Below are 23,039 nucleotides of genomic sequence, written 5' to 3'. Positions count from 1 at the left end.
ATAAAAATTAAATTGAAACATATTACGTATTATTTGGTTTAAAATTGAAAACCTAATCCACCCAGCTAGCTCAGTTTAAACCCATTTGATCCGTCATTACCTGACTGTGTGAGAGGTATTTTGTTTTTTCTGAAAAAGTTTTTAAGTATTTTTTGTCCATATAAAAGGTTTATTTCTATTTTTTTGGTTGAAGGGTAATCTAATAATTTAGAATCCCGAACACCCCCTCCCTTGTTCAAGGCCCGAACACAATACCAGCTTCGAACTTGAGCCTCAGGAGACCGGATCGGTATCGGAGATCCAAACCCAAAACTATACCGGGTTGGTCCCGGATATCCGATATCCATTCCGATGTCCAACGTCAGAAAACCCGTACCTCCAGTTTGAACTTTCATAATTCTTAGCGCGGGCGGGAGGACAGGAGAGAGAGAGAGAGAGAGAGAGAGAGAGAGAGAGAGAGCGAAAGAGAGAGAGATGGGTGAAAGTGGAAGCGGCGCCCAAGCAGCAAGGCTGAGCTTACGGATGCAGAGGGAGCTCCAGATGCTCCATTCCGACCCTCCTCCAGGCGTCTCCCTCCGCCTTCCCGACCAGCCCAACGCACCCAACTCCCTTCTCTCCGTAATCGATGCCGGTACTAACACACACACACACACTTTCTCTCTCTCTCTCGGTAGCTAACAATGTTGTCTTGACCTATGACTCAGAGATGGAGGGTCCTCAAGGAAGCGCCTACAGCGACGGAGTGTTCCATATCAGGATTCAGATTCCTGATAGGTGAAGCCCCCCTTCTCGTTTGTTCTGTTTCTCTTGCTAGTTCCTCTTGGCACTTTTCATTTTCAATCGCATTTTTCTTTTGTTGGTACTGAGAAATTGAAGCAGATATCCTCTCCACCCTCCGATTGTGACCTTCATGACGCCCATCTACCACCCCAACATTGATGAAGGTGGCCGCATTTGTCTCGATATTCTCAATCTCCCCCCGAAGGTAAAAACATCTAAAGGTTTTCTCTTCGCACCAACCTGTAATCATTTATCTGTGTTTGTTCCTCATTTCTTTTGATCTTCTTGGGGCTTTTCTTATGGTAGTTATCTGCTATTTATGTCGCTAAATCTATGGGTCCGGCGAATGTTGTACATATGCACATGACGATCTGCTATGTTCGTTTGCAGATTCTGCTTCTGTCCGCAAGTCCATGTGTTTCTTAGTTTGGCAACCAACGAGTCTTTGCCTTTTTTCGTTGTTTTCCCCGTTCCTTTTAACTTGACGTCAAGTTTGAGCGGTTTATTGCTTGCCGTGCGAATTTCTTCCTTTACTGGCTTTAGATTGGGCATGAGAGCTTCCGGCTTAAGTGAGAGAGAAGAATAAAAACTAAATCATTGCAAGCAGATCCTATATAAGGCAGTTACTGTGTCAAGGAATAGTTGGCAACGTCCTACTGGAGGATATGGAACTCCATTTGTGTTATTTAATTCTGGAATTTGTGCAGTACATTGGTATGAAAATTGTTATAACAGCAAAGCCACTTAAGAAGTGAAACAAGAGTCCACAATCAACAAGGAACCTACTGTAATAAGCAGCACTGAATCTGCAATATGCAGTATCTATATGTACGTTAAGGATCAAGAACGCCCAAGAGTTCCTTGGTTTAGATTATTTTCCTCGAATTATTATTTTATGCACTTAACGTGGTTGATTTACTAATACCTGAACTTGAGCTAGTTTACTCTTCTTTCAACACTCTTTACATTGAAACTATATTTTCTATTAGTGATATCCATAGAAGCTATTTTGTAACCAACGCCAAATCAAAATATCAGAACACTTTGGTTTAGTGATCATGCTTGTCTTCATGTTTCTCTGCTACTTTTCTTTTCGTAGGGGGCGTGGCAGCCATCCCTCAACATTTCCACAGTTTTATTGAGCATCGGCTTGTTACTAAGCGAGCCCAACCCCGATGATGGCCTTATGCATGAAGCAGTAAGTAGGTCTACTTCAAACATCATGGAATTCTTCATGGTTGGAATTTTGCCTAACATCTGATCATGTAGAGCAGAGAGTACAAATACAACAGGCAGGCCTTCGACCAGAAGACCAGATTTTGGACGGAGAAGTATGCAAAAGCCACCACTACCTGTGGTGTTGCTGAATCTAGTTGTCCTCTCATAAGAAACCCTCCTGTAAGTGGCAAAACAAGTGCATGATTATTGTTCAGCCAGCATTTTACACTGGTATTGATGTCCTAACTGATGTCCACATTCTTTCTAGCCACCTCTCGTGCAATCTAGCATGGAGGAAGTAGCTGCCAAAGCTATGGAAGTCTCCCGAGTATATAACAACAAGAATCCATATAAAAGTCTGTGTAGGAATGTGCAAGAGCCTTCATCATCAGTATCCATTAATAGCAATGGAGAAGAATGTTCTGCTAAAGGCCGTGGATACCGTAAGCAGAGATTGTCGCTGCCCCTCTCCAATAATAAAGTTGGTTCATCTGTTAAACATGTTCAACAGGAGCAAACACAAGAAGACGAACACAAGGAAAATCAAGGCCTTAAGTGCCACAACCCAAAATTGACACTCTCCCTATCCAAAAGTGAGGGGGACGGTGCCATAATGCAGAAGCAAGGGCAAGCTGGTCAGTTTAATGCAAACCAGATGCAACCGGTGCTAAAGTTAAACTATAAAGATGGGAAAGTGGAATTACCTACTAAGAAGGGAGAGACGACAGGTGCATTGCAGTTGGTTGATTCTAATGTTGGTGATGGAAAAAAGGAGCAGATCACCTCGATGATTATTGTGTCAGATAGTGAAAGCGAGGAGGAAGAAAATATCAGACCACCAGCTAAATTACGGTTCTCTCTCAGTAGAAGCAGGCCAAGGTGATTCATTGAAGGCCATCGTCAGTCTATTGTCCTTGTACAATCAGCTGAGGGAGTTTTTTCGACAAGCTAATCAAATTTGTCAATCATAGAAAGGTAGTGGAATGTGGTGAACTTGCTTGGAAAAAAAAACCCTCAAATATTTTCACCAAGTCTGTGTGTGTGTGTGTGATATATATATATATATATATATATATATATATAGATAGAGAGAGAGAGAGAGAGATGCTGAAATACTCCAAGGCCAGAGCATTCGGATGGCCAGAAAAATCCACATCCTATATACGTATGCATGTATATATATAAAAATCAAGCTGCTGAGTTTGGACAGTTGTTGGGTAGCTAAACTTAAAAAAATGTGTCACTAAAAAAACCAAAAATTGTTGCTAAAGTTACCATAGATCGCTGCTTCAATAGAAACCATGACTGATGCCAATTTAGTGACTATCTTTTTGTGATACATTTTTAAATTTTAGCCATTTGGCAGCATTTGGCATGCTAAGTCCACCTGCATCGGTGCGGGTGTTGGTGCTAGTGTGGCCCGACACAGCATCACATGAGTTTTGATCGTTCTGAAAAATGTTTTGGCCGAGTTTCCATTGATATATCGATTCAAGGTAACCTTGATAAAAAAAGTTTAAAAATATAGACAGATAAAATTACTTATATAATAAATAACATTTATATGTACATAATATATGTATATATATATATATATATATATATATATATATATATATATATATATATATATATATATGCTCTTGCCTCACCCACACTTAATTTTTTTTGGAACTTGTCGCCGGCTTTGGCATTCACACCTGCACCCATGTGACATGGAGGAATATATATATACATGGAGGAATATATATATATATATCACACACACTTGGAAATAACTGTACCTATGGTCTTTAAAGGTATCATCTTTTCCTTACCTTGGTTAGAATATGCTCGCCTTTTGTGGACTTGGATCATTTGATAGGTTGATGAACTAGGAAATGTTCCAGGTTCAGAAAGAAATTTTGCTGACAGCATGAAAAAATGAATATTTCCTGATCTTCAATGACATGACAGAAACGACTGAGCATGAAAGGACTTTTGCATTGATCTGATAATGGGATCTTAGTTTTTAGCTATAACACGGATGCAAGCAACTGCTTAACTTAGGTTCTTTGATACCAAAAGAAGAAGAGGGAGAAAGAAACTGGCTTGACTGCAAGTTGCAAACACACAGGAAAATATTAAATTACAAACCTTCCATAGTATCATTACAAGATTTTGTGAAGGTACCATAACAAGGGCACAAGTGTCACAAGACTCACAATCAATGCAATAGCATGCTTACATGTATGTTAACTGTTTACATGGAGTTTTATATTCTCATACCACAATCCATGCACCTTGCAAGTAACAAGAGCAATAACATCTAAATTATCCGTCAGTTCAGTCACAAGCTCAAGAACAGAAGTTGCTCCAATTCGTTTCAAACAAGCTTGTGCTACAGCAAGGCCCCTACCGTTGTGCTCTTTACCAGCCAGAAGAGTCACACGTATGCTCTCCATAACTGCAGTTGACACTTTTGTGAAAATTCCATCTCCTGGAGTAAGACTCCGGTTCATGACCCTGGTCATCAACCCAGCATCTACTGAACCCTCATTCATGTAGGGAGAACATATCTGGCATATCTTTTGACCTATGTGATAAACTGTAATCAAAGGGCTCTCCATCATCCTGCTAAGCTTTTGTCTTGCATCATTTAGAATACTTTCAATGTCTTCAAGTGCTAGTTCCTTGTCTGCAAGCGTCTGTCTCACTAAAAGCAACCTGATACATAAATTTGACCATTTAGTTCTTCTATGATCATTAAAAGATCCAGATAGCTTCAGCTACGAGGTCTAAAGACAACCAGACCAAGTACTCACGCTGTTGCAATTACCAGCACCCTCTGGAAGTCGTTTTGTAATGCAAGCAACCTCTCTAAATTCAGTCTAAGAGTTTCTGGGGTGTTCTTTTCAGTTGATGCAACTGATCTGGTGACAATTTGAATAAGCCCTAGGCGTACAATATTTCCTATAAAGTTCCATTGTATGTCAATTTTAGGCATTCCACCTGGAAATACAAGCACAAAAATACTGTGTGAGAGACAAATATATCATGTGAAGATGCTATTTTGGCACTTGAATGCAAAAAAGTGGATGTCTCAAACAATTTGTCAGTTGGATATCTAAACTTTGTTTGAAATTAGTGAGGGATGCATTGGTGACTGAGTTGAGTGTACATCATTGATGAGAGAAATGTAGGACAAAAAAGTATTCATCGTAATAAAAACAATATTTAACTAGCTTGAACCACATATCACAATGAATTTGGTTTTGAGAAGCAGATCATGTATTGGTAGAACAAATGCAGAAAATGGACAGAGGGAGTCATAGGGTGGGTTTGGGGGGTGGGTGTTCCATGGAAGAGAGAAGGAGAGCATTTTCTTATTTAAAAAGATATCTTGCCTGATTCAATAACAGCGCTACATGATTTTACCATGTATCCATCAGCAAACTAATTATTGACAAGTGACAACTGATGCAAACAACGTGTGCACAAACAACTGAAACAAGCATCTGCGAGTCATCTTACAGAAGTGATCCAGGGCGGTTAGGTCAATTCATGCTTGACTTGCTGTTAGCTGGGTTTTGCTAATGCAACAAAGATAAGGAGTAAAATTTATCGATGTACACTTGCCAGATTTAATTAGGTTGGGGAGCAGCAACACTGAGCTAGCATTTAAGTTTGTTTTGCATGCTTCGACAGAAGAATCAAATTCAGCTCTTTGCTCATCTAAGTGATGCAGCACCTCCTCTATCCACAGTCTTGTCTGACTTAAGCGAGTTGTTGCTTCAGAAGGGGGTCCATAAGAAGCAGCAAAAGCATCCTGAAGATATTTGATGCCCAAAGGGCCCTTGATGATTGGAATTAAGGCCTGGATTTTTGCAAAACTTATATCTTGTTTTAGAATCTGAAAATTTGAAATACCTCTTTGTTAGTCAACCGAAACACCTGAATGAATGCAAAACATCATGAAGAACAAGGTAACTTTTGGAAAAGATGTTTCTGAAAGATCTTCCTAATTGATGTTAAAAAGTGTGAAAAGTGAAACTGAAAACATATTAAGAGCCATTGAACTCTAATGAACATCATCAAACAGTATCCTGCCTGAAAGCATCATAGCAGTTACATGGGGAAGAAAAAATAAAACATCATTATTAAGCACTTCAGAGCTGCTGTGTGCATTGCCAACCAAGCCTAAGGGGGGGTGGGGGGGCAATGCATACAGACAAATCTAGAGGAAAGGCCCAAAAGCATCAGTGTGGTTTGAGCTGTCATCTCTTGTCACATGCCTGCCATTCCCAAGGAAACTACATATTCCAGACTAGTTCTAGTCAAACTCCTTTTTGATAAACACTACTTCAATGCTTTTTGGTAGATATTGCTTCATTTTGTTTGGACAACGCAAGAATGATAAACTAACCTGGTTATTTTTTTTTAATGTTAAACCCATTATTTTAAGAGGAAGAAAAGAACATGGGCATTACATCACTACAGGATTTGGTCAGGGGCATAAAACATGAGATTGGCAATAACAGTTCTGAGTGGGAATCAAAATCAGTAGTTTGCTTCCCAAAATGGGGCCAGAGTTTTGCTCCACAAACACAACAGAAATATGAAGTGCCTGCCAGAATGTCAAAATAAATATAAAGAGGACAAGCCACCTGAAAAATCTCTCAATTTGGAGGCATTAACCAATTCATCATAGAAATATGTGCATTTTGTATCCTTATTCTCAGGCTAGACATGACTCCAACTTCAAACTGCTCATGCTATCATATTAAAAGTGCATAAAGAAGACGAGGCATAAGTATTTGTCCATTCTATAAATCCGTACCATGGATGTTGGAGCAGGCAATTACCTGTATCTGCTCCAAGACAAATCGTAGTCCTTTAACTAGGGCATTTGCAAAAGAAAATTTACACTTGTTGTCAGCTGAAGCAACTATAAGTGATAGTTCCTCGACAAGTTTCTCATGTGCAGCTTTTGTGATATCATCACGTGCTGGTGCTCCCAATTTTATGACAATACTTATTGCATAATCAAGAAGTTTTGAGAGGTAGTCAATGTCTTGAATTCCTGATTCTAGAATCTGCACACGCAAATAAAGTAATTCAAGTTGTTGAATCAACAAGGCTTTATAGAGATTGATTATTACCTGAGCAAACAGATCTATGTCGATACTCTCATGCAGTTCCTGTTTCCAACTCTGAGGTACTAAAGCATCTAGTTCATCCCTAAGTTCTTTCACCAGCTGAACAACTCTCGAATAATCAGGAGGATCCTTCTCCAGTTCTTCCACGACACCATCCCAAAATGCTCTTTCCATTGTGGACTTGATCTGGGCCTGCAAAAGAAAGCTGCATTATTCAATAATAACTGATCTTGAAGTTCCACATAACGCAATAACTGCATTTTTCTCTGACAAAGAACCAAAGCAGCAACTATTGGAAGTCCAGATAAACCTGTATCTCTGCTAATTTGCCTGAAGGCTTATTCCTGTTCCACAAACTCTTTGAAATTGAATCACTCCTATCATGCAGTATTTCATTTGCCAACCACTCATTCAAAATGCCAGTATCTGAGAGCTGAATGATTTCCCCTTCGACCTTTAAATCTTGCTGTTCATTTGAGGAACACCCTTCCTCTTTGCTATCTCCAGTTACTATGTGAACAAACTTAGCAGATTCTTCCTCATCATCCCCACCAGAATTTGCTGGCTCTGATGCAGATTCATGAGAATCCAAATCTGCGGAGTCTGTGGCATGTGAATCTGGTTTTTCTTCTTCCACGTTCCTGACACCAAAGTCAGAGTTCTTATCTCCTTGTTCCTCATGGTTCATTGCCTAGGATCTGCATAAAGCTGATAGTTGATCACATAGCTTTCGTTGCAAATGAAAGAAAAATTTATGATATCATAAGTGTGTGCTTGAATGCAGGTCAACAATTTCATTCACGATAGAATTTGGAAGATTAAATGCAGGTCAACAATTTCATTCACGATAGAATTTGGAAGATTATGATTCCCCAACTTCCTCAAGATATTATACAATTAGTCAACACAAAACAATTAACAATCCAGTCTGTAGAGGTCCTGAAGCATGAGCATAAATTCGGACAATTTGACCAGGAAATGATCGGTAATGGTAACCTCTTTTGCCACATGTTGCATTTTTCTAGTAGTGCTTTCTGAAGCCATCATCTCCAGATCAGACGTCTACAGAACAAATCATGATGATGATGATGAAAGCCCACACATCTAATCGTGGGGCACACAAGATTTATTGAAGAGGAAAATAATAACCTACAAGTGGCCAGGAAATAATCACAAAAATGATCAATATGCATCCTTCTTAATGAGTTTTATTATCACACTCTATGAAGAATGCTCAAGTAAAGTAAAAATTGAAGAATGAATTTACTACGAGAGGGTTCAAATCCCAACATAAACAAATAATAAGATCCATCCCAAGGACAGAAACAATTATGCAAAATCCACAACAACAACCACCATATAAGCGTTCATACTGATACTCTTCAAATTCCACCAATTAAGCAGAAAATAAATACCAAATAGGAACTCAAATTGAAAAACACAATATTCGCCCAATACTGGAGAATAAAAAGCGTAACAAAATCCTTGTTTATCCCTGCAAGCTTCAGATTTTGAACCAGATATTGCCTTTGAGCAATACGAATTGCACCTTGTTATTGAAATGCACATGTGCCAAAAAGAACGAAAAGTACATAACTCTGCTAGGGAAGGTACCAAAGCCGAAAGTAAAACTAATTGGGTATTTAAATACCATTAAAATTTATCAAATTCGCTAGCATCATCCCCTAGCAAAGACATGTACCAATTTTATTGTTTCCTTTTTCTCAAGGACAGAAGATCTGATCTAGTTAAGAAAGTAGGATGTAGGTAGAAGAATGATCCAGAAGTCGCCTGCTCAAAGAATAAGGAAAAGAAGTGACCGAAGTGGGTTTAGCGATAAGGAGATAGATGAACTTATCAACAGGTATGCGATGTTGAAAGACCCGAAGACAAGCAACGCCAACAACAGAAAATTCTCCAGGCCAAGGACATTAAAGCCATTCACCAATTATAGAACCAATAGAAACCAGTCAGCCTGGGGATGATAGACTTTCAAAAGTATTTAACCTTAGCCCTTACAGGTCCTCATAGGAAATTGTCTTACTATAACTACCAATACAATTTTATACATTTAACTGACACGACGATCGAAAGAACAATAGAAAAGGAGACAAAACAATACGAAAAATTGAGCCTTGTGAATTAAAACAAGAATCATCTTCGAGAGAAAAGAAGAAAACATAAGGAAGGTCTTCAGAATGTTGGAAGTTGTGACATGAGCAGCAAAACGAAAGGACACCCTTGTAAATAACCACTCCTAGAATATAACTGGACAAATTTCTTCATTTATTCTTAGGGAATAAAAAATGAGCAACCAACAGCACGGTGAAGGTAGGAACAAAAATCGATATGGTTTTCCATTTGTAAGCTGTGATTTGTGAAGGCATATGCAGCAAAAACGGCGATTGATCACATCGAATCTGGAAACATCACCAAGGTAGGAGAAACTGAAGTTGGCAGTGCATTTTTTTTTTCACAAAGTTCACAAAAGATTAGAAAGTGGAAACCATAGTTCGAAAATTAGGAATTTAGGATCATGGGTGTCAGTCTACGAACCCAATTATCAACTAAGGAAGCATTCCACACCGCTTAAATGAAAGCAATGAATGTGCAATCAAGATGATCAGCGAAGCTGAATCAGGAAACAGAGAAACCACCTGTCCAGTAGCTTCAACTGTCTCGATCGTTCAATAAACTGGATCTTGACGTTGGCTTGCTTTTTCTACAAGGAATCGAGAGAGAGCGAGAGTTTGCAGGAACCGGCAAAACAGCTACAGCGTGCCGCAAAGACGTTGTCCAGAGAGGCGACCCTTCGCGCGCGACAACGAGATGAAAGATGGGTCCAGATTTCCAGGTGGGTCTGATCCGACTTGATAGTCAAGCGCATCATTGATATGTTGAAAAAATCATCAACGAAATGATAATTTCTCCCATTTTAAATATTTGACATACTCTTGTTGTGATTAAACCATGGTAGGCGATGGCGTTTATGGCATCCAAATTGTGAGGCAAGGTCTCTTGCAATTTTGTAGCCTTCTCAGTTCTGCCTCTCTGTGATTCTAAATTTCTAATACTCTTCTTTCTATTATAACTCACTCTTCATATCCAAATTGTGAGGCAAGGTCTATTTTTTCTTTGGCCAGTGCTTTCAAATTAGAAACGGTTTCAAAATTAGATATGATGTTCGAGCAGATTGGAAAGAATTTAAAATGTGTAATTCTGGGCATATGCTGAAGTTTATAAGTGCATAAAATATGAAGTGAACAACACTAGGGTCCGAGCCAAGGGGGTTCACACGGCCCTTGGCCTCCCCTCAATTTTTTTTAAATTATATGTAAATTTTAGAAAATTGTACTTGTTCTATATAAAATTTTTGAAAAATGATATTTTGACTCTTATCAAAATTTGGAAACTTTAATTCAACCTGAGAAAAATTTCTAGCTCCTGCCCTAAACAACACCACGGGTTATCTGCTGCTTTCAAGATAGCACTTCTCTTCTAAAAGGCTGAGGTGTATGTGGCTAAGGGCTCCAAACTATGGAAATGGAGCGAGTTCGTGATTTATTATTTCTCCTCATAACAAACAATAGTAGTTTATGAACTTGGCCGTGTTTAATTCTGGCGTACACTTAGAATAACATTCACACGGAATTTAATTTTCCTTAGTTGCCTTGTATGTTTTTTATTTTAGGATTCTGCCATGGCCACGGGGTTATTCTCTCCTCACATGTGGCAGGCCATTGCCCTACCCACTTGGGAAGCCATCAGCCAGTTTGGTTATTCAGCTAAGTTCTTTTTGAGAACCTAGTTTTGAGACCAGCCAAATTATTATTTGTAGCTCAACTTATGCCCTAGGTCCAGTAAATATGAATGTCAGGGGCCAAGCCAGTGTAGGCACAGTCCCATAAAATCCATTACTTAAATGTTGGTTTGGATCCAATTGTTTGCTTATTTATATATTGGTGTCTTTCAATCATTTACTTATAACTAAATTCCTTCAATCAATCTCCTATGTATCTAAAAGGACTAATTTTTTTTCCAGTAGCACCCATCAACTAAAATTTTTTTTGCACCGCCATTGGTGAATTGTCAATCTCAAGTCAGTCAGAAAATCAGTATTGAATTTGCCCATTTCAACTCGAAGTTCAAGAAGATTGCAGGTGGTTTGGGTTGCGTGTGCTATATCTCCTCATTGTTTTTGAGATCCTGATGGTGGTAGTATCTAGCTTAAGATCGTTTGGCGTAGAATTGGGCGTCATTAGAGGAAACAGAAATGGCAAAGTTCGAAGGCTAGTTTTCTCCTAGTCCGAAAAAATGATGCAAGCACAGGTAAATAGTTGGTGATTACATTGCATCCTTCTGGATCTAAATATTCTCCTTCCGGATTTTTCGTTGAATATATAAAATATAATTGGATATTGAATCAAGCTATAAGGTTCATATCTTTTTTAGATGTCTCATTTAGAATCATTTATTTTTACCAAATTAGTATTTAGATCAAGTAATTATTAGGAAAAGAGGATAATTACTTTAAGCCGTTGCTTGTTTCCTCTTAGAATATATATATATATATATATATAATGTTTACTTAGGGAAAAATTACTTTGGGGTTAAAACCCCCAAACTCATACCCTTATTCTTCCAAGGTTCTAATTTGCTTCGCGATCTAGGTAGACTACAGTACATCTTTTAGTTTGGTGTCATGCTTACACAATTTGCAACTTAAAGGAGTGACATACTAAAGCAACGGTGTCAAGCTAATCACAATTTGCAGCTTAAAAAAGTGACACACTAAAACACGCATGACAGCAACAATGAGATTCAAACTCTTAAGTGTGAGCCGTCTTGCCACCCGGTTACGTTATTCACTTCATATCATCAAACAATGCTGCCTTGTTTTCTGCTACCTTTTGACCTTGATTATTTGAGATTTGCATTATAGTTCTCTAGTTTTTCTCACTTAGTCAAAGCTCTTCTCCCCTCTAATTTCTTCTTCTTCTTCCACTTAATTGCATTGTTTAAGCAGGGAAGATCCTAATCACCTTGTCAGAAAACAAAATGCAAAAATTGACCCCAAAAGAAAATTGGAAAGGCAGTTTTATTAGAAACTTTGGCAGGATAATAATATACAGCTAGGCTTACACAATACTTATGGATTCAAACTTGTAGTAAATTAAAAAAATGGTACAATATCAACTGAGACTATGAATACATACTGGACCTTCAAACAATTTCACGTCACTACAGAATGCCTATACTTATACTGCTGCGTTGTGCTACGTGCAAAATTTGACGGATCAAAGAAGTCTTCTCCGCTTGCCTCCATAAGATCAGGCTCCATCCATATGCAAATGAGAGAGAGAGAGTAATCATAGTGCCGCAAGAGCCATGAAGAAAGCAAAGAGCAATGAGGTCCTGGCCTTCTTGCCATGAACTGCACCAAAAACAAAATGAAATTGGAAAACATTAAATAAGTACAAGTTTTAGTACTTTCAAAGAAAATTATGCAGAGACATACAAAACCAGAAATCCCAGAATAAACAAAACCATAAATTAAATGACCGTTCATATCAGCCTCATATCGTAAGAACAAGGTGCAAGTGAAGGTGAAGCAGTTAAGATAAAGAAGAAGTTGGAACTTGCGTTAGTTTATGTGACAGATCTGAGCAGCGAACTGCTTTTTGCTAAAAATATTCACATTCTAACGAAGTTTTAGTTGCATTAGGGCTATGATGGGAAGGTTGAAATGAGCATATGGAGTGGAGATGAAAGCTGGAGATAGGAAACAACCTATAACATCTTTTACAGGAAGTAGTTGAGAATGGCCAATCTCTACCCTTATCTCCACTTCCACGTTCATGCCCCCAAACAGCTCAAGAAATAACTGTGGAGGATGGGAAGGATCGATTATTTATAAGAACCACCTCAATTCATGCATATTCTTACTGTTCCCAAACAAAGCATAGATGTAGAAGAGCAACTCATCCCTCAGAGTTGTGAAAACCTTCTAGTGAAAACCTTTTAATAAAATGAGTTGGGATGTTCCTGATGAATTGACCGTGATCTGAACTATTTCCTGAGTACTATCAGTTGAAACAAGCTTATAAAGGATAATCCAGTTATTCCACTTGGCTACTCTTTTGGAATGTTTGTTTGCCATGAAGAATAAACCCAGCCAACAGGAGCTCCATCCATCTGACTAGGATGTCAGACTTCCCATCTTCAAGTTGAAGAAGGGCAAGAGTTTGATTCCTGGAGAATGTCACTTGGCATAATGGTAGTGTCAGCCTAGTCCGAGCTTGCCAGTCAGAGAAGAAGGAAAACAATCCTTGCTACTTAAACCCAGTTTGTGATAACAAATTCAAATATTACCTGTCATATACAATCTCCAAGGTCTTAGGCAACAAAAGCACAAGATAACTTTTTTTCCCCAATGGCAGGTCATATTTTTCTAAGTTTGTAACCAAATAAGGAGCTACTACATGGAATTATACATAAACAAGGCAAAGAAAGTTGTCACGATGAGCATGCAGAGCAAGAAAGAAAAAGGTTCAAGCGAATTACCTTTGAGAAAATAATGAACAGCAAAAATGCACCACGAGCACCTAAATATCCTCTATTACGCAGTACACGTAAACAAAACAGGAATCACAATGAAACTATACTAAAAACTGAGAATATAGAAGTACATAATGAGGGGAAGGCATCAAAGAACAGTGTGAACATGTAATGTTACATAGACATAGTTTTCTTAATTTCTTAATTAAGAGAGACTAATTAGGGGCAACCCAATCAAGCAATAATAGGTTAGAAAAAATTACAATTAATTGCTTGAAAAAATGAGCGAATAACAGATAGCTGCTCATTTTTAAAATAATCAAACAGGTGCTCAATTTTTTCCTCTATTTCTCAAACAACTGCCTTACTATCAATTATCAAATTAATAATCTAAATAACAAAATTGCCCTTTAAGCTTTTTTTAAAATGAAAAGTATGATAAACAGCACACCCCTTACCATTGGGCGTGGTGTGACAGTGTGCAGATCGTCAGTAGCCAATGATGGTCAGGATCACAGTTGCCTGTCACAGGGCGACAAGTGGCCATCACCCCTCCCAGACAGTGAGGAGCATCCATCGAGGGGCCACAGTGAGACAACCCTCAGTGGATAGAGGATTGTCTCGCTATCACCTGGATGGTGAGGAAGGTTGTGTCACTATTACCCCTCACATCCAGGTGAGGAGGGTTGTATCACTATTGCCCCTCATCATCCAGGTGAGGTTTGTTTCACTGCCACCCCTCATCGTCCAGCAAAGGGCGTTGGCAAGAGCCAAATGGCCGACGCTCAACTGCCTGTCCTCATCAGATGGCAAGGGGCAAGCCATTTTTCTTAACTTTCATTCTTTTTTTAATATTTGACTTGAAGAGTTAAAGGGGAATTTCATCACGTAGATAATTATTTTAATATTTTTTAATGAGGAGTACTCTTGAGAAGTAGAGAGAAAAGTTGAGCACCTGTTTGATGATTTTAAAAAGATGAGCAGCTATCAACAGGTTATTAATAGTTTTTTCTTTTTGGATCAATAACCATTACTGGAAGAAAACCATCTGCTGTGAAATTAATGAAGTACATAGATCTTGGACCACCTCAAACAGTACAAGACAATGCACACAACTGATATAAGAATTATGTTGACGAAAGATGACAAGACAGGAATCATAGAAATTTCTTACCATTCTGTGAAGATGTTGCGGCTGGAAGTGCTGGTAATGATATTGCTGCAGTGTAAAAGTGTATTTAGCGGTTAGCACTAAAAAAACTGTGAGAAGCGAGTATAGAACAATTTGAACAAATAAAGCTAATGAAATTATCAGGAACACAGAAGTCTTACCCACTTCTAACAACCAACCAATAGAGTATGACATGCAGAAGTTAATTTAAAAATAGTGGGCATGATTTCAACAACATTTGCAACATTGGCACTGACCTCCTACACAGGTTCCAACCTCTGTATCCCCTGGCTTGCAATAACTGACACAAACAACACTCCAGATCACAAGACACTGCTTCCAATGTTCTTTCAGAAAACAACCAATGTAGGGTTTATGGAGGGCAAAGTGCGCCTACTGGGAAGCATCTGCTCCCAAGCTATAAAAACACAGTTTGAGAGCTAATGAAAGAGGGATGTTCAGTTCACAGGCAACCAAAAAATATCTGAATTAAAAAACAGAGTGGAAGGATTCATTCCAAAAAGGTGACCGAGGCGAACTGATAGGTCCAAGCTCCAAAGTGTACTCATGCCATTGTGGTGAAAAACTGACAATAACTGATCTACTTAAGTGCCACTATCAGACATGTCAGGGTTTACATCTATCACTTACACATCAGAAACCAAAAAAGGATGTATACCTATATAATGAACAAAATAGAACCATAGGTTTAATTACTGGGAGCAACTTCCCAATGCTAAATCATCATGGTTTGTCCAGATGCCATAATGCTGAAATATGACCTAAAAAATAATTTAGATCTGCCGAGACCAACATTCAATCTGTTAGTTATCATGGACTATTGCCAACTCAGAGGTACTATAGAGAGTAATACAGACTAGCAAATGGATAAAGATCATATTCAAAATCTTGATTTCAGGATGGACAGTCTAGTCTCTTCATCAAGAAAGTTAATCACACTTTTAGTCTTTAGACAAAGGCATGCCTAGGCCTGTGGCCTTTCAACTGGGCTTGTAGTACCTAGGGCACCTAATTCAGAAAAAGGTCTTAAAAGAGTTTTTTCTTCTACTATTTCCTTTCTTTAGTCTTCTTTTCCCCCATTTCTTCTATCTTTATTTCTTTCTTCCTTTTACTGTTTTCCACCTGTCTAAGCCCCATCCAGGTGATGCCTAGTCCTTGTTTGAAGGTCCACCACATATGCCCGCGTAGCACTTTCAATAAACAGAAGTCACTCCATCATCAAATTTCTTTAATGTATAAAATGACTGGTATCTTGAACCATATAACTGAACTGACAGTGTGCACTGGATGATCTTGTCTACGGTTATCTTCATCTTCTATCTTATAAACCTGGGAAGCCTAGTCTATTTCTTCTGCTTCAATCTTATATTTGGTATGTGGTTTAAGGTCCCAACAGAAAATGGGCAAGCTAATAAGCAAATAACTCTTTTTCTATCAGTTTATGAATGGCATCTATAACAGTGCCAAGATCCAGGGTTTCTTCAACATGGGGAATGGAGCCTGAAACTTAAGCTCAGTGTACCATGTCAGCAATCTAAAACTTGGCCCTTCTAAAGATCACTGGAAAATATATGCATGAAGTTTTACTTTTCAAGTTGGAAAGAAATAGAAAAGCATTATTGTCTAATGACCATGAAACATGTTTAAAGCATTCACAATCAGCTGACACGCATTCCTCTACAGAGACAACATGACAAATAAAGGTTATTGACAGTCGTGGAGCCACATTAGCACATCCTGGGGAGCACCCCAAAGTATTTACAGTACATTAGATTGGTGCCATTGGGCTAGGAGGAGTAGTACCAACCGAGACTGCGCACAAATTTCCTCTCCCCTTTTAGAGAAAACCCTTTCTTGCTACAAAAATTTTCCTTGTATTTATTTATTTAAAATTCCAGCCCCTTTACTTTTAATTTCAAAGAAGAAACACCATGGTTCTGTTGCCTTCTGTCTCCCTCTCTCTCCCTTGTTAGAAAGAGGGAATTATGAATCTCCCTTCTAATGAATTTCTAATAGATAGTTATTAATGTATTTCATTTCGAAAGATATGCTAACTATATTTTATTTTATAATAAGTTAGTGCCAATCATGGCTTAATCCAGGCTCTGCCACTGGTTATTGAGATACACAAGGCAACAGAAGGCTAATCATTGAAGAGTGCCCACTACTGCTAGCCTACAACATAGACCCGCTTAAGAACCTGGCAATGGGTTTCCTATAAACTTTTATCAACAAATCAAATGAAATCGACCAGATAAATAAGCAAGCCTTTTTTAAATGGTAAAGGAAATCAAAGAAAACATACACTTATTGCATGAAGCAGTTGATCCTAGAGAAGCAGATGGCCATGGAGCAGCAATAATGTCATTCAAATCACATGTGAAACTGATCCCAGAAGTGCTGTCAAGTGCTGCATCGGATGGTAAGCTTGGTAGAAGGCAACCGGATTCTAAGAGAATGGAAGAAAAAAGCTAATAAGGACTATGAAACAAAAGATCTTTCATAACATGTATGTGCATATACAAAACAAAGAAAAACACACACACTCGTACTGGATGCACCAAAATTCTAACATGTGATCCATCAAATCTCCTTTAGCAGTTCAAAAGAAAAGACTAGTTATAGCTCTCCTATTGAAGCAAGGCACTTGCCGTTCAGGAAAGGTAGCTTGCTTCCTGCCGGCTGCTGCAAAAGTTTGGGAATTCCTGGGATTTTCTATCTACCTTGACATAAAGTAAAGAATATCAAAGTCTAATTTTATTTTATTTTTAAATCTACTCTGTTTTCCTTTTATGATCATTTCCAACATTGTTGCTTAAAAGAAAGCTGCCAATTCCCGGACAGCTACAAAAAGAAAAAGAAGACACTGAGACAGGTATTGGTGGCAACGATACACATTCATAGATGTGAATACTGGAAAAAGTTTCATTCCTGCTGGTCCACTGGAAGTAATGACTTATTCATTATCGTTGTATATCACAACTTTGACATTGTTAAAAACTTAAAATGCCAGAAACCAGAAGTGACATCATCCAGTCCTCTTGGCAGAAAAGGCAAGTCTCATTGCCCAGCCATCCAAACATTCAATGCTCTAATACTCTCACTCTCACCTCCATTAAGAGGTTTGGCACTCTAAATAATTTAAATTTAAAGCACCATCCTACTATGTTCCCCTGTTGGAAACCCAAAGTTGACCAGAACAAGAAAAATAGCAAGAGTAGATCAGTCAGTCCAGAGGCGAAATATACTATATGATTTGGGTGTGAAACCTAAATAAACAACAAACAAATTTGTACTTACATGACGCTGCACGTATGTGCATGTGTGGTGCTAAGAGCCTCTACAGTTCCTATTTGAATTTTGTAAACATAAATAGATCCATAATCGACATCACCATTTCTGAGTTTGCATCTTACCTTGTGATCCAACTGCTCAGGTCCCATTCATAATTTTGTAGCAGGTGTGTTAGCACATCCAAGTGCAGTCATATTAAAATAATGTTAGTACACAAAGATAACCTCAAAGCTGGCTATAATGGATTACAAATTCATCAGATATATTTTGGTCGATGAACCTAACCTTGGAGAGAGAAATCTTTAAGGGTTATATGGCACAAATCATAAATGTTATTAGTGACGTTGGCCTTCTGCAACTGCATGCCAAGCAATGCAGCACAATTAAATGCCTGCAAGTTTGTAATAAAACTCTGCTTTTGCAAGTGAGATATGTAATTCGCCAATGTCTTGCAGCAGGCGGTTTGGTTTCTAACCGTGCCTCTGCAATCTCTTGAAACATTTCTTGTTGTTGGCAAGACCAGCGGGCAAACTGCAACAGAGATCATAGAAAAATCATTAGACAATGTGAGGAAGGTAGTTAACATTAGCAGCAGAACGCTAAAATAGCTTATTACTTTTTCTGAACTTTGATTTCTACAGGAAAATCCTAATTTGACAGCTTATTATCATCTTGAGGTGTCATCTTTTATCATAAAGATTTTTTACAACGCCATGCACTTAGACGGTGCATTCTGCATGAAAAGTAACACGGCAAGTCATAAAGTAAGAGACACTTAAACAATTATTACACTGTCAAAGATGAGTGCATAATTTCAGCCCTTAAGGAAAAGGAAAAGTTTGTATGTAAGATCATGTTATGTACCATCAGTAATTAATGATGTACTCCAAATCACAAATGTAAAACACCGTTTTTAACTTCAACAAGACTGTGATATGTAATCTTCAACCATACCATCCTAAAGAAGCAGCAATTATGATTGGCAAAGTAACACGAACTGAATTTGATCACTATAAAATTTTATGAAAAATAAGCTTTGCAGACTTTCAAGAGATCTTTTGCATGTGTACCATGAGATGGGCCAGACGGCAATTTCATGTGCCCATGATGGGTAATAATTAGTATAGTCACTATCTCGTATGTTATCAATGACAATTTTGGTTATTCTACTTTAATCTACAGGTTTTTTACATTCTCATAAATGTTCTACAGTTGCACCAATCCCTTCTTCCAAGAAAGTGAATGTGACTTCCAAATCAAACTGTGAAACAGAGAAGAGATTGTTCCCCTCACTCAAGAAGCAAATAGTTTTTCTTTTGAACGTGAAGGGGCTGGCTTGAATGCTAGAATATTGTATTTTGTTTGCCAAAAGACTTGCACGTTTTAGGATGTTGTTCTGGATAGTTAAGCACCTTCTGATATTACCTTGGGTAATTCAGATTATTAGAAATGGATTAGACTATTTATTTGCTGATTGTTGAAGCATCTTGTTGAAGCTCTGGATAGACCATCTAAAATCCAAATACATCAAAATATCCAAAAAAAAAGAAAAGAGAGAGAGAGAGAACAGATCCATTTGATGCCCATTTAGATGTTTAAAAGAAAAAAACATGAGGAAGCTTCAAAAAATTGATAAAAGAAGAAAAGGGGGCATGTCAGAGCAGGAGAGATGACACCCTATAAGAATGTAAAAATAGAAAAAGCAGATAGCCTTAATTTTAGCTAATCATAAGCTGCACAAATGAAAATCCCTAAATTACCTTCATTGACATTGCAATTGGAGATGCGTCTTAGAACTTTTTTTGCACCATCAGGGTCCAGTTTAGTGGCTAACCATCGGTAGACAACCCTCCGACAATCATCAATTGCAGTTGATTGCTCAGGAAAACTTGATTCCTTTATGGGATTTGAAAGAGAAAAACCCATCAAAGCTATTCTCCTTGCAGCCTCAGAAACAGCGCTCTGACAGACCTGGCTGCAGCACTCTTTCACTGCATCAACTTCTTTGCATGCAGCCAAAAGTTTAGACAAATCTACAGTGCTCTCAAACGCATTTACATCTTTAATAGGACAAGAACCTTCAGTAAGATTAGAAGGCCATATAGAACATATTTGTTGAAGATTTTCATTTGCACCCTGACTTGTTAGGATCTTTTGAACATCTGATAGGCAGTATTTTGCTTGATTCATGTCCAAAGCAAGCAAACCAGATGTTTTACTAGATTCCCCAATAAGAACCGTCAGAGTGGCTTGTAACTGAGGACAACATATAACATTGGCAAGAAAGGGTGCAAATAACCCCCAACAATCAACTGCTGTCATCTCTACCATATTTTCTGCAGCAGAAAAATTGAGCATGCATATGCCTGCAAAAAGATGAAAGAAATGAAAGAGTGCACTAAAATATCTAGCTTTCACTAATCTTTACATAAAACAAGCAGAAATATTTACAAGCTGCACCTGACAATATTGGCAGAGTGCTGTTTCCAAGTGGTGCCAGTGGTGAGGGTGCCAGGAGGGGCATAAATGCATCAGGAGCACTTTTTGGAGAAGGAACTGGAGAAAGAGCATTGTGCTTTTCTACCTTACTCGCATTTAGCGGATACATGGAAGATGTATGTCTTAAAGAAAGATTGTCCTTTTGAGCATCCTGAACACTGCCCCATGTCTTGCTTTGGCAATCATATATGCCTGAAAATTATTGTAAAGTTGTACACAAAAGAGTGTTGGCTTATCAACAGATCCTTTAATAAAGCAGAAAATTTGTTTACTAACCAATAACCATTGTTGAAGTTTAGAGCAAAAAGCTAAAACTGAGCCAACTTGTCTAGCAAAATCTCAGCCACATGCAGACAGGATTAGCTTTAAAGCAAGAGAACGGCTTGAATGATACTCACAATTAAGGGTGGTAACAGCAGAACATAAAGAATGGAAAGAACGATAACCATTTAGACTCTAGGATACACAAATGCCTTTACATCTTTAAAGCTAATTAATGCACTAAAAAAGGAATTCAGGATTTAGGAATGTTGGAGATAATTATTATAGCTGGCAGCATTCTGGAGCCTTCCATAAGTAACTGCCACTCACATCATCAGAAGCATGAGACTAGGCATTTCTAAGATAAAGCTGGCTAAAGCATGAAACCTTTTTTGGTAAGTGAGAGGGACAAATGGCTTTATTGCTGTCATCTTCTGAGGATTTTGCACCAATGAACAAATATAAGTGGGAGTTAACACACATGGCACCATCTGATTGAATATGCGTAAAGAACTTCCAAGTCTCATGATCTCAAAAGTTTTTATAGTTGAAATGTTAATAGCAATGAGAACTGAGAACTGAAATTGCATAAAAAGATATGTAGCAGAGTGCAGCCTTTCCCATCTTGTACATATTTAAAGTCATAAGTATCAAATCGATGACAATTTTTATTTTTAAAAAAAAAGTGGTTTGAGGCATGTTGGCAACTAAGCTTGACCCTGCAAATGATTCGCCTCGTCAGATCTCACTGTGCGATAACCAAGCAAACAACAATCGCACACTTGAACTGCTTATGCGCTATAGAGCATGGGGCATTTCTCATAATAACAAAGCTTCAAGAACTACTAACACTTCAGGTTACATACCAACAATCATGTAGTTAGTATCTTCGTCTAACCAAATCAAAGTATGACTTTTGTTGAAAATGTTTTCCTCGACCCATCAGTTACAACATTTACAACTACCCGAATTTGCTTGTCACTGGAAACAAGAGAAACAGAACCCAAAAGGAAAAAAGGAAAAAGAACAGTCAACTTCATGGCATTTCAAAGAAATAAATCAACCTTCCTATCACAGAGTTCAGCTATTATAAACAGCGGCAAAACAACCTCGTACTTCATATCGTAATAAAAGAGAAGCAGACATTCTAGAGAGATGACAACAAGCGCATTCCACCAAAGAGAAAAGCAACCTCGACTCCAAACCCAACAATTTTCACCACTTCCGAAAGCAAGATCGTCCCAGCCCACTACCAAATTCAGCTTTCAAGAGTAGATACTACTAAAAGAGGGGGGAAAACTCACAATCCAACAAGATCAAAGACAGAAGGATCTGAAGCTTGAGAGAGAGCCTTTCTCTCATTTTCTTCTCTGCGCCCACTAAGAGTTGCAGCTATAGTCATGTCAAACTCCCCTTGTTAGAGAGAGAGAAAGAGAGCATTTCGGTGACAGTGGTAGTGGTGGGGACATGAGTATTACCGAATCACCAATGCTTGCACTGTCAAACCAGCACTCACGCGATCACTCTCCCTCTCTTTCTCCTCATTTTGCGCTTCCCTCTCTCCCTCTGCCCTTCGTACGTGCGAGAGGACACAAATTCATTGCCAGAAAGCAAGCGCCGTGTGACCCCACCACCATTGTAATCATCCACTGGCCGGAAATATTTCTGCTGGTTCGGTTCAAGTAAACACAACTCGGTTAGGTGTCGGAAACACTAGCATTACCAAGCCACAACGCACTTTTCCTGCCGGTGGTACTCTGTTTTCACAGTTCCTAACATACATTTCGATTTCCTCTATCAATTGGTTGGCGATGAAACTCTGGATAATTGTTGTGAATGACAGGTTTGAGTGACCAGATCTGATTAAATACCCAAAATCCAAACTTGAGTCCCTTCTTCTAAACAAAACTAAATCCGATTCAAAGTGACACGTGTGGCGTAGCTTCGGTTCAAACGAGCCCGGCTACCTGACCTGACTAGTATTTATGAGAAGTAATGGCTTGGTAGTATAACGAGACAGTGCCTGCAACAACTGAGATGACATTAATGGTAGTAGGGAGCTACTTGCTCTTGTATTTACTCTCTCTCTCTCTCTCTCT

The 23,039-nt window shown here is 38.5% G+C and overlaps 3 protein-coding genes across 8 annotated transcripts; 1 reads left to right on the top strand and 2 right to left on the bottom strand.

Moving 5' to 3' along the window:
- The first annotated feature begins 416 nt into the window (after window positions 1–416).
- Window positions 417–3,019, top strand: LOC116264692 (probable ubiquitin-conjugating enzyme E2 37). 2 transcript variants are annotated; one of them, XM_031645039.2, is made up of 6 exons: window positions 417–631; window positions 705–774; window positions 880–985; window positions 1,880–1,978; window positions 2,050–2,178; window positions 2,267–3,019. In XM_031645039.2, exons 1-6 carry the CDS (start codon window positions 475–477, stop codon window positions 2,879–2,881), a joined length of 1,176 nt encoding a protein of 391 aa, XP_031500899.1. In that variant the 5' UTR covers window positions 417–474; the 3' UTR covers window positions 2,882–3,019. The 2 variants fall into 2 exon arrangements, with proteins under 2 accessions (XP_031500899.1, XP_049936557.1); XM_050080600.1 differs by having other exon boundaries at window positions 487–627.
- Window positions 3,020–4,189: 1,170 nt separating this feature from the next.
- LOC116265014 (uncharacterized) lies at window positions 4,190–10,019 on the bottom strand. Of its 2 annotated transcripts, none has more exons than XM_031645527.2 (7): window positions 9,794–10,019; window positions 7,591–7,834; window positions 7,140–7,328; window positions 6,843–7,073; window positions 5,617–5,890; window positions 4,803–4,989; window positions 4,190–4,704 (listed from the first exon to the last, which is right to left on the bottom strand). In XM_031645527.2, the coding sequence occupies exons 2-7, from the start codon at window positions 7,822–7,824 to the stop codon at window positions 4,233–4,235; spliced, it is 1,587 nt and encodes a 528-aa protein (XP_031501387.1). In that variant the 5' UTR covers window positions 7,825–7,834; window positions 9,794–10,019; the 3' UTR covers window positions 4,190–4,232. The 2 variants fall into 2 exon arrangements, with proteins under 2 accessions (XP_031501387.1, XP_031501386.1); XM_031645526.2 differs by having other exon boundaries at window positions 7,447–7,834; window positions 9,794–10,018.
- Window positions 10,020–12,216: 2,197 nt separating this feature from the next.
- LOC116264417 (uncharacterized GPI-anchored protein At1g61900) lies at window positions 12,217–22,743 on the bottom strand. 4 transcript variants are annotated; one of them, XM_031644613.2, is made up of 9 exons: window positions 22,419–22,743; window positions 22,245–22,332; window positions 20,641–20,871; window positions 19,941–20,546; window positions 18,466–18,711; window positions 18,303–18,314; window positions 17,192–17,335; window positions 14,869–14,913; window positions 12,217–12,570 (listed from the first exon to the last, which is right to left on the bottom strand). In XM_031644613.2, exons 2-9 carry the CDS (start codon window positions 22,300–22,302, stop codon window positions 12,506–12,508), a joined length of 1,407 nt encoding a protein of 468 aa, XP_031500473.1. In that variant the 5' UTR covers window positions 22,303–22,332; window positions 22,419–22,743; the 3' UTR covers window positions 12,217–12,505. The 4 variants fall into 4 exon arrangements, with proteins under 4 accessions (XP_031500473.1, XP_031500474.1, XP_049936534.1 ...); XM_031644614.2 differs by lacking the exons at window positions 22,245–22,332; window positions 22,419–22,743 and adding an exon at window positions 22,133–22,234; XM_050080577.1 differs by lacking the exons at window positions 22,245–22,332; window positions 22,419–22,743 and adding an exon at window positions 22,057–22,075.
- Window positions 22,744–23,039: the final 296 nt, after the last annotated feature.

Source organism: Nymphaea colorata, chromosome 11, assembly GCF_008831285.2.
Source record: "Nymphaea colorata isolate Beijing-Zhang1983 chromosome 11, ASM883128v2, whole genome shotgun sequence".
In the NCBI taxonomy this organism is placed as follows: domain Eukaryota; kingdom Viridiplantae; phylum Streptophyta; class Magnoliopsida; order Nymphaeales; family Nymphaeaceae; genus Nymphaea; species Nymphaea colorata.
This window is presented reverse-complemented; position numbering and strand designations above follow the sequence as displayed.